The sequence below is a fragment of the Nicotiana sylvestris genome, chromosome 11 (assembly GCF_000393655.2).
Source record: "Nicotiana sylvestris chromosome 11, ASM39365v2, whole genome shotgun sequence".
Lineage (NCBI taxonomy): Eukaryota > Viridiplantae > Streptophyta > Magnoliopsida > Solanales > Solanaceae > Nicotiana > Nicotiana sylvestris.
Genome location: NC_091067.1, coordinates 112,230,018 through 112,241,673, shown reverse-complemented (window position 1 = coordinate 112,241,673; position 11,656 = coordinate 112,230,018). Strand labels below are relative to the sequence as shown.

Genomic DNA, 11,656 nt, shown 5'->3' with positions numbered 1-11,656 from the left:
ATTTCCTGACTTCTTGCTTGTCGTTTCCTTTTGCGAGGCTCATAGATAGGCTGCCTTTTGTTTCCAGCGGAGGCCATGCTTAACTCCATGTCATGGGCACGAGTCATAAGTTCTTCAAATGTGCTAGCCTTGATACCTTGCAAGATTTAGCGGAGTCCCCAATGCATGCCTTGGATGCACATCTTTATGCCAGAAGCTTCACTAAGCCTCTCTTTGCAGTTGAGGCTTGCATTCCTCCAACGATTGATAACGTCAATAACTGGTTCACCCTTTCGTTGACGAGTATCTGTAAGTTCTATCATACTCATAGTATGCCTCGTACTATAAAAATGATTGAGGAACTTTTGCTCTAGTTGATCCCAGCTATCAATAGATCCAGCCTCGAGGTCTGTGTACTAGTCAAAAGTATTTCCTTTTAGCAAGTGAACAAACTACTTGACAGGGTAATCTCCATAAGCCCCAGCATTGTTGCACGTCTCAGCGAAGTGTGCCACATGTTGCTTTGGATTACGTTTACCATCAAACTGTTGAAACCTCAGAGGTTGATAGCCATCAGGCATCTTCAACATATCGCCATTGTAGTGTACGACTTTGTATATGTAAGGGAGGACTTGGCAGTAACCTTGTACTTGTTCTTAATAGTTCCTTCGATGAATTCCTTCAGTGATCGATGGGAATCATCCCTTCAGATGAGACAGGAATTTAGCGGATGCTACTTCTCTTGGGGGAGAATCACTCTCTAGAACTTCTGAGAGCTTGCCAGGTGCGTAGGTAGTTTCTTCTTCCATCAAGATTCCCACCTTATCTGCTAGCTTGTCAATTCTAGCATCTTAATTTTGCATGCACTTCGTCAAGTTTGCCAACTGCTCCTCCACAAATGAAGTGTTTGTCACTATGGCTTACATGATTATTGTGGATGATGGAGAGTAGCTTGGATTGTCACACAAATTGATCTTCGATTGGCTCACGCTATGTGGGGTAAATGGAGAGGATCCATCACTTGAAGCATCATCATCTTCCTTCACAATAGAGTTCTTGGATCCGGAGAGGTCAAGCAGAGCAAGAGTTTTCTTGATCTTTTCAGCAACATCGCTTCCTCCTTCGGGTGCGTTTATGGAAGATCTTGCTCCTTTTGAGGATGAAAATCCGAAAATAGGGATTGATACGGACGACACTTGAAGTGCATGTTGTCTTAAATAGCTTGCTTTGCTCCTCGTAACTGGTCTGAAGCTTCCAAAGGTAACGTCGACGATGCTTTCCACATCAACATAGAACTTGGAGACAACAGCCCTGGTGGATGTTGATCATGAGTTGATTTCATTTGAAGCCACTTCGGCATTCTTGGACTTTGGTGATTGAAAAATTGAGATGAGAGGTAGATATTGTCCCACTGGGCATGCCATAATTTGTGGACAGTAAATTTGCGTTGAGAAAATAAAATCAGGACCGAAAATATTACGACAATCATAGTATTTAATTTCAAATAATATGAGTGTAAAATCTTTTTGAATCCTCTTATTCTTCGTTCCAATAGTAAGTAAATTCAAGGGTCTTTGAGCTTGATCTTGAATCTATATTGTTTCCACGAACGATGCACGAACTTTGATTTGAACTGGTTCCTTGAACCTTGATTTGTTCTTCGTTCTTGAGCTTGAACGTGATTTCTTGAACTTGAACTTGATTACTTGAAGCTTGAAACTTGTAGAGAAATTTACGGTGTTTGATCCACGAGCTCTCTCTTGCTTCTTATTATATCTTCTAGTGTCTTTCTAAGTTATGAAGACCCCTATTTATAGTTGTAGAAGGGAAGAGTTATGATAAGAACAAACTTTTTCCGGCCAATCAAATTGAAGTGTGACAAGGCCGCATTTGATTGGCCAGAACATGTTACTTGCACACGTGGCACGATTTTATTTGCCTTTAAATGTGACTTGGCATGCCTAGTCATTTTGACATGTGGCATAATCCTATTGACTTTTCAGTTTGACTTGGCGTGCCACGTCATTTGACACGTGGCACCAGACTGGGCCTCTAGGAAGATGACATCTTGGGCCTAATGAAGTGGATTCATCACTTGTAGCCCAACTAAATGAGTTAGCCCAACGGATTAAGACTTATTTATTTAATTCATATATATTGGTTTTATATAATTAATTTAATTATATTAGCCCATAATATTTATTTGACAAAATATAATTGAGATTCTTATGGATTTAAATTTAATAAAATTTAATTGCCTACAGTAAGTTCTACAAAGTGGTATTATGTTGTATGGGGCTGAGTCCTGACCAGTCAAGAATTCTCACGTCTAGAAGATGAACGTAGCTGAAATGAAGATATTGAGATGGATGTGCAGGTACACTAGGTTGGACAAGGTTAGGAATGAAGATATTCAGGCGAATGAGGGCATGGCCTCCATGGAGGACAAGATGCGAGAAGCGAGGCTTAGATGGTTTGGCCATACGAAAATGAGAAACCTAGACGCTCCAGTTAAGAGGTGTTAATTGTTGGCTTCGGCAGGAAAGAGAAAAGGTAGAGGACAACCTAAGAAGTATTGAGGAGGGGTGATCAGGTAGGACATGGAGCGACTTCAGCTTACTGAGAACATAACCTTGGAGGCCGAGAATTAGAGTGGAAGGATACGGGTAGTCGAGCATTTTTCTTGTCATTGTTCCTAGATTGCTAGTATTACATCCATTTTCTTGTCGTAGTTACCGCTTGTTGCTATTGTTATTGCAGTTGCTTTCTTCATCTATTTTTTCTAGTTCTTACATTGTTGTTATCATTCTTCTAGCTATTATTGTTGCATTTTCATTGTTTTCTACTTATTCTCTCGAGCCGAGGGTACTCCGAAAACAACCTCTCTAAACTCCCCAAGGTAGGGGTAAGGTCTGTGTACACACTTCTCTCTCCAGACCCTAGTGCTGAGATTTTACTAGGTTTATTGTTGTTGTTATTGTATAGTATTATCCGATTCATAAGGATAGGAATAACCCGCTTATGCTCAAAATGAGCAATAGTCATAAAATTTCGTGTCATCTTTCTTCCATTTTTATCAGTTGGATATTTAATTATTGCAAAAAAAATACTTTCATTATTAATAAACAAGAGTTTTTTTTAACTCCATTTTTATGCCACAGAGATATTGAATAGAAGAGTTTTTAAAAAAAAAATTATTTTCCACCATAATTTTGAAAACGAACATTTAAATGCCTTTCAAAAATAAGTAAATAGATCTGAAACATATAAAATGCGGTTAATCTCTCTGCAGTCCGAGCTATTATTAAGAATATTGGCGAAAGTACTGAAATGCATCCTTAGAATGTCTGTTTTTTCAACAAATGACACTTACAAAGTTATCTAATTTTATGTTGTAGACTTGTGGGTATAGTTTAGATATAACTTTGACTAAAAGCTCCAAAAATGTAAAAGGTATGGTATTTTAACCACAAGTAATATTTTGATACACGACCGAAATAATCTAACCTATTAATTTTGATTGAAATACACAAGAAATTCTTCCATTGTACTTTGCAATAGAATTCTTCAAAAGTAGGAAGAAGCGCTATCAACTAGATATATTTTCTTTCCAATATATTTAATGAATAGATTCCATTGCAATTTTGAATGCGGAATTAATAGGTAGAAGCAATAAACAATGTAATAACTTTGAGTCAACTTAAAATACGAATTCCGTGCGACGAAATACATCTAATTAAAGTTAATCATAGCATGAACATAATAGGACTGCATTTACTTTCATTTCATTTTGAGAAATAATATTTGAGGAAATGGTTGTTTTTGCAAACTTTCTCGCAGAAAATGAATAAAACATATGATATACCCACACTCACATCTTATTAGCTAATAAATTCAAAATAAATAGATCTTCGTGTGAGCTAAAAGTGCATTTTTTCTATCTTCAAGCAAGCAAAGTGGGGTTTGATTAATTTATAACATAATAATTAGACATAATTACCATTCAGCATCTTCTGAGAGTAGTTCAACTTGGTGAGTGTTCACTGCAAGATTAGGAGTTCCACATTCCAAAAACTAATACAGAACTAAAGTGTAATCAATGGCACAACAAATCATTGTCCATAAAGTAGCTTCACTAAACAGAAAATTGGTGGTCATGAAGATTCCAATATCATCAAAATTATCTTGCAAATCACCAGAATAAAAGTAAAATTATCATCTACACTAGCTATTCTTCTCATAAGAAATAATGGGATAATTTTCCCTGATTCATAATGGCATCCTCTCACTTGTCATCGGGCATGCTCTTAATGATGTCAGAATCACCTGAATTTTTGAAGAAAATTAAAAATACTATGATCAGAAAAAAAACTCTTTTTAAATATATTTGAACAACACTAAAGCAAGTCGAGACAGGATGTCTCACCTGGGTCAATGATGCTCAGGCAACAGACCCTGAAATATTTACCACAAGCCGTTCCCAAATCTACATTGTCTGAAACAGGAAAGAGTAAAGAGAAATGAGCATATAATTACAGAAGACTGGTGTGATACTACCGATCAAAAGATCACAACCATGAGCAATGAACAAAAGAGAATAAACTGCGAATTAACTGCAAGTAATTCATCAACTTAAATTCTTAAAATGGTCAATGTGACAAAATGTAATGTTCTACTCAGCTTGATGTTAATCCTTCACAAAAAGCAGAAACAAACTATAATTTTTGACCTTGAATCAGAGGAATTAAGATAGCCCAAGATTTAAACGAATGCATCAGCAACCAGCAAAGAGAGTAGATTTAATATGGTAAATGTCAATAAGGGTGTGCTTCCTCAATAAAAAGATAGTTGTCAACCTCCTTTTCTTTTTTCTTTGGAATTATAGCAAGACTATAACTCCAGCAGAGTACAGGCCTGACATTCTTCTTTGCCAGACCAGGCTTTGTGTGTGGCAGAAAGGTTCGAATCCATGATAAGGGACTAACTCACACATTAAACTGAAACAAAGCCCTGTCGCAGTAATCATACATTAATCTTCACAGTAAATAGAAACTACATACTTATTTTCTGGACTAAGGGGTACATGGACGAGATAACAGAGGAATGCATGAGCCACAACAAAGAAAACAAGCAGATAATTCTTGTGCCAATAAACTGTAATGAAGATCTCCACTGACCAAGCCTTATATTTTAGGAAACCTTTTTTAAAGGTTTTCATGGTTAATAGTTATTCTCACCATACATGTCAAGTACCTTTTTTTTGAAGAAGACATGTCAAATACCTCTCCAGTATCAATATATATTTTGTTGCTTTGTACACCCTTGATTTCATGCTTAGTTATTTTCATAAAATCAATCCAGCAATCACTAAAGCTTAAGACCTATGCTTTCTGAATCTCATATAATCATGAGGCATCTGTTCTTTGACTAAGCACTCATCACATAGAACTTTAATAGACCATTCTCAACATTTTGAAAAAACGAAAGTAACCTAGTATTAATTAACACCCATACAGTCAAAACAGCAAACTACAATTAAAAACATTTCAACAGCACCAAAAGAAGGTTCAGATATCTAAAACCATACAAACAAAGAATGTACTTACTTCCATTGTAGTGGTGAACTCCAACCTTAGCCAACATAGCATAGTACTCTATCTCAGACTTCCTGAGTGGAGGGCAGTTGTTGGCAATGATGATAAGCTTTCCTGTAATTTACCAAAGCAAATTTCAGAAATCCTTGTTATATAACAGTCAAGACAATTCCTTCATAACAGCAGAAATCCATAATATCTATGACTCCGAAAAACAAGTCATTTACAGATATATAACCAGCACCATAACACTCACTATTCAATCAACATACCATGCGCACAACGTTAAATCCCACATGGAACATTTTCTGATAATTTCTTAACCTAAGCAAGTTTTTAGTACAAATTTGGACCATTTCTCGATCTGTACACGTCGTCGTAAGGCACGGACCACGCTAATCTACTCCGCATAGTTGCAATTCTAACTTATGCAAGCTATGAACTACCACAAGCAAGAAATTGAAATATATGGGATCTAACCCTAGACCACATTTCTTGTAAAATAAAACCCATGTTTAACAATCTACATTTTTGCATAATAATCTGCTAAAAGATCAACTTTTTGCACTGCTTCAATCAAATATTAGCATGTATCTACAGCTGCAAAGCTCGACATACAACTAAAATGCAACAAAAACAGCTAAAATAACAGTACACGAATCAAAAGAAGGTCAAAAAAGGATATAGGAGCTAAGCTAAAAACTAACCTTTGGAGTTTCTTAGGGTCTTGAGAACAGTCTTATAACCCAAGGTGTATTTGCCGCTCTTCATAACAAGAGCCAGCCTATTGTTAATGCTTTCATGAGTCTTCTTCTGCAATCACAAATACATCTCTTCAGACCAATCAACAACCCAAAAAAGAGGCAACAATTTCTTGATTTCAATATTAACCAGAAAAGGAGAGAGAATCTTACAGTTTTCTTGGCGGCAACCATGGTGGCTCTGTGCTTGGAAGAAGTAAAATGCGTCGACGGAGCGGCGAGATAACACTCTACTGATGTAGAGGGAGTCTTCTTTTTCCTAATATAACTACGGGACACTCGTCAAGTTTGAAGAATAAGGCTAGGGTTTTGCAAGACCAACAGATTATGGGCCTATTGTTATTGAAACCATTTTTTTTGGGGTTGGGGTTTAAGACTAGGCCCAGTTTTATTACTCTTGTGAAGTCCAATCAACCTAATGTCAAGGATATTGGAATTTTTACACAAATAGCCAATCGAATTTAGTATTTATTTTTTTCTAACCAATATACGTTATACACAGTTAGCGTATAGTATATATAACATTAATAAATATATTATACATATATTATGTATATATTAACTATTTTTAATTTAAGCGGTTGTATGCCCAGCTATTTAGGTTAATTATTCAAATTTAGACAATAACTGGTTAAAGTTCCAAAAAATGAGTATTTGAGAAGTTAAGGTCAAGAAGTATTTGGAAGTTGAAATTGTCTTTGAACATGAATTTTACTTAGAAAAAAATTGAAGTTTTTTGACTGAAAATTATTATTTCACTTAAAATATTTATCAAACCAGTTTTTTCAACTTGAAATTCTAAATTTCAAGTTGAAATTAAACTAATGAACAAAATTATAAATCAAACATTCATTTGCAAACCGAAGTCATGGCCAGACGCCAACTAGTGGCCATGTTTGCCAATTCTTTATCCTCATGGTGCATACTGCATGGATTGCTTCATAGTAGGTGCAAGCGAGAGACCAAATTCATTAAGTGCGAAAGGATTTTTTGTTTTCTTCTTCTTTTTATCTAGTTTCAAATAAAGTTCTATAACGATGTAATTCTTTCGGCTGTTTTGGGTGTCTCCTATTGGCGGAGGCCCACAGCGGCGTATGTACAGCGAGCCGTAAAAATAATTTCTTGCAGAAATAAAAGGTAAGATTGCGTACAATAAACCTTTGTGGTCCGACCCTTTTTGGACCCCGCACATGGCGAGACTTTAGTGCACTGGCAGCCCTCAAATATATTTCTTTATTGAACATTCTTTAGAAATTCCTAATTCATGCGGACGAAATTTTTCAAGTCCTCTTTAGAAATCATTTAATTTGGACCTACATGATCACGTAGGTTTCCTCATTAAACATGTTTACAGTTGTAGTATTTTCTATACATGCTATTCTGTTTTACTGCAAAAGACACATTCCAAATTCATTTCCAGTTGTAGCATTTGCTGGAAAAGGAATTTAAAACCCTAAAGAAGAACAAAGGAATACGTTTTAACATGTATGCAGAAGACAAATGGTTTTGCTCGTTCTGTTTGTTTCTTGTGAGTTACTTGTTGCACTTGCTATGTTTTTGTTCTGTTATGTATTTATTGTGTTTTTAGCTTTTGTTAACATTTTCTCATCCTTTTATATTGAGTTGTTAAAATTACGACACAGCCACACAGACCGCAGTGAGCTCAGAGCAAATACCTCTAAGAGATCCTCTAATTTTGTTGTTCTCCTTTGTGTTGCTTTAGTTGTACGTACGGATCACAGCCAAGACTATATCCCAACAATTTTATGTGTCATAGATTTTAGAATGACGACTTGTACATATTTAATGAATTTCTTAACATAATACACTATTTGAACAAAAACTATTCGGTTCGACCGAGTCAGTAACCGAGCTTCTGGCTCCGCATTAACCCCAACCGTGGTGGCAAATGAACAGTCTCAGATACAAGCAATTTTACAAGGGAATATAAAACACCTTGGCTATGGTCCAAAACTTAGCTAGTATGCTAGAGTAACACAAGAACGGACAACAGAATTAATAGGACTATCTTAGAAAAGCAAAAGAGGATGTTCATATTGCTCAACGTGATTTATAAGAACATTTCAATGCATCTGAAGTCGTGATAGCAAATCAACAGTCCCAGGTACAAACACTAAATTCACAGATGAATATATACTGGAGTGGCATCCCAAGAAGATAGTTTAAAACAAGCTCATTTTATTACCTGAAGCCATGATAGCTAAAAACTGTCTTTAGTATTTTATTATCGAGACACTCAACTTCAATAATAATTCTAGGGATTGTATTTATTACATGTTTGGTAATCAGTATTAATTAATAGTGAAATAAATTTTATACCAAAATGGAATATTAGTTATCCCGCATAAAATTATTATCAATTATTATACAATTATCATACAATTCCTGCAACTTCTTCTTCCTCGAATTTCAATCTGAATTAAACCAACTCTACACTTAACCAATCTCCCTCAAAATTGAGATATAAACTCCAAAGAATATTCTCAATCACTTGCAAGAACATTCAATCCAAACAAATCACAAAATCTTAAAAACCCAAAATTATGTGTATGTATGCTCGAGAATCATATGTATTTTTAGTCTATGAATGGACCAATTTGTGGATGAGTGTGTTAGGCAAACAAATTGAAGAAATTAGGGAAAGGAGAAAAGAGAGGAGGAGAGGAGAGGAAAAAAAGAGGAAAGGATTTAATTGAAGGCACTAATAATGGGGCGAGAGCTTTTTGAAAGGCACTACAAAAAATCCACTTAAAACCGTTCGAAAAACCGACCGATTTCGATCAGTAATGGCCAATAACCGTCCAAAACGCAACCAATTACGTGTGGTCGGTAATTTAATGGTAGGTAGAGCATATCAGCTAAAGTCGGTCGGGAATTACCAACCAACATCGGTCGGTCACTATAAACGACCATCTGAAAATTTAAGTGACCCGCCGACCACTATTGGTCGGAATATTATTTTAATAGTTTAATGTTACCGACAACATTGTGCTAAATTTCATAATTGTCGTTACCGACCAACTTTGGTCGGTAAATAAAAATAAATTAATCAAATAATATTTCAATTACCCACAAACGTTAGTCGGTATTAGAATTATCCTTTGTTTTTAAATAATTAAAATTTAAGATTACCGACCAACGTTGGTCGGTAATTTTGATTTTCTGGACATTGGCAACCAACTTACCGACCAAAGTTGGTCGGTAATGTTCAATTTCTGGGAATTAATGTGCATTAGCCGACCAACATTGGTCGGTATTTTCAATTTAGATTTTTTTTTCATTACCGACCGAAGTCGGCCGGTTTTTGGGAATAATTTTGGCAGAAAATCCCTATTTTGGTAGCTACACCACCTGTCAAATAATAATATATATTTCAGAGTACCAATAAACCCCAATTCACACCAAGCAAACCCCAATTCACTACAAACAACACCTAATTCACCACAAAAATCAACCATACCAATATCCAACCAAACATCCAATCATTACTTTAAAACAAACAAGTTCAATTAAACATCACAATTAAAACCAATCAAAAACTAAGTAATTACAACAAGTTCAAAAATGTTCATTCGAATTCAAAATAAGTTCTATAAGTCTAGTTCAAAGTATATCAAAGTATTATTCAAGGGGTATTTTCTACAACATCACCACTATTTGATGAACTTTGATATAGAAGACGACAAGAATGGTCTTGTGAAGGACGGGAAGAACGATCACGTGGAGGACGGGCAGAACGATCACGTGGAGGTCGAGCCTCTAGCAATGACTCACAAGACAGGGGCAATGGAAAAGCTCCAGTAGAAAGGAGAGTTCTGATCTGAGCTTGCATACTAAGGAATTGTGCATCTGGCCGCTTCTAGCTTGGATGTAAGCCTTGTGTAACGACTCGACTGGTCGTTTTAAGCATTTTCACTTCGCTCGCCAATTCTAGGGCATGAATAGCCCCGTGTGGTCTACTATGACTTATGTAAATCGTCGGTTTTGGTTTTCAGGATAATCAGAATAGATTCGGAAGAACAATTCTCAGTTTGAAGCTTTAAATTTGAAAGGTTTGACCAAGTTTTGACTTCTTAGTATTCGATCTCGAATTTAGATTTTTATGATTTGGTTAGCTCCGTTAGGTGATTTTGGACTTGGGAGCGCGTTCGGAATGTATTTTGGAGGTCCGTGGTAAATTTAAGCTTGAATTGGCGAAATTAGAAATTCGACATTTTCCGGTCGGCAATGGAAATCTTGATCTAGAGGTAGGAATGGAATTCCAAAAGGTGGAACAAGTTCGTAATGTCAAATGTGACTTGTGTGCAAAATTTGAGGTCAATCAGACGTGATTTGATATGTTTCAACATCGGTTGTGGAAGTTAAAAATTTCAAGTTCAATGATTTTGAATTAGAGGTGTGATTCGTCATTTCGATGTTGTTATGTGTGTTTTGAGGCTTCGAGCAGGTCCGTGTTATGTTATGCGACTTGTTGGTATGTTTGAACGGGGTCCCGAGGGGCTCGGGCGTGTTTCAGATTGATTTCGGGCTATTTTTCCCTATGATTTCAGTGCTGGTATGATTCTACATCTGGTGTCTTTTCTCTTCATAGTGATCGCGGAGAGATGAACGCGGCCGCGTTAGGGAAAGACTAGAGGATGTTTGTTTCTTCTTCGCATTCGCGAACATGGGTCCGCGTTCGCGTAGCGTGTGGTAGATGGGCGTTCGCATAGCTTGTGGCAGATGAAGCATAGTGTTCGCTATGGTGAGCATGCGTTCGCGTAGTGTTGGGTCTGAGTTGAGGCAACATGGTTACCTCTTCATGTTTGCGAGCTCAGTTCCGCGAACGCGCAATTCAGTCAGTGGAGCTTAACGCGATCGCAAAGTGTATTATATGATCACGTAGGGTTATTCAGGGGCATCTTCTTCTTCCTCTTCGCGATCGCGATGAATGTGTATCTAGGAAGATTTAAAAGATTCAAATGAGGGTTCCGAGTTCATAAAATAAAATGGAAGTGGGAGCTCGGTATAAGGCAACTTTTGAAGGGATTTTCAGAGAAGTGATTGGGGTAAGTGTTCTTTACTTAATTTTGGTTAAATTTCATGATTGTATCTTGATTTTTATTATATAAATTGGAAATTTGGGGTGAAAATTGGAGGAAATATGGAAGAGAATTGGAGAGATAATTTTGGGGATTTGAATAGGCATTTGATGTCGAATTCTGATGATTTTGGTATGTATAGACTAGTGAGAGGATAAGGATTCTATTGTTGTGACTTTTATCGGATTCCGAGACGTGGTCCCGGGGGCCAGGTTTGACC

General features: G+C 36.5%; 1 protein-coding gene and 1 non-coding gene across 2 annotated transcripts; both read right to left on the bottom strand.

Annotated features, from left to right (window-relative positions):
* Positions 1 to 3,999: 3,999 nt before the first annotated feature.
* Positions 4,000 to 6,612, bottom strand: LOC104229770 (large ribosomal subunit protein eL30-like). Its single transcript, XM_009782469.2, has 5 exons — positions 6,488 to 6,612; positions 6,281 to 6,386; positions 5,586 to 5,687; positions 4,406 to 4,474; positions 4,000 to 4,305 (listed from the first exon to the last, which is right to left on the bottom strand). The coding sequence occupies exons 1-5, from the start codon at positions 6,506 to 6,508 to the stop codon at positions 4,265 to 4,267; spliced, it is 339 nt and encodes a 112-aa protein (XP_009780771.1). The 5' UTR covers positions 6,509 to 6,612; the 3' UTR covers positions 4,000 to 4,264.
* On the bottom strand, positions 5,915 to 6,019 carry LOC138882410 (U6 spliceosomal RNA). Its single transcript, XR_011404015.1, has one exon. It is a non-coding gene; the product is annotated as a U6 spliceosomal RNA (small nuclear RNA).
* Positions 6,613 to 11,656: the final 5,044 nt, after the last annotated feature.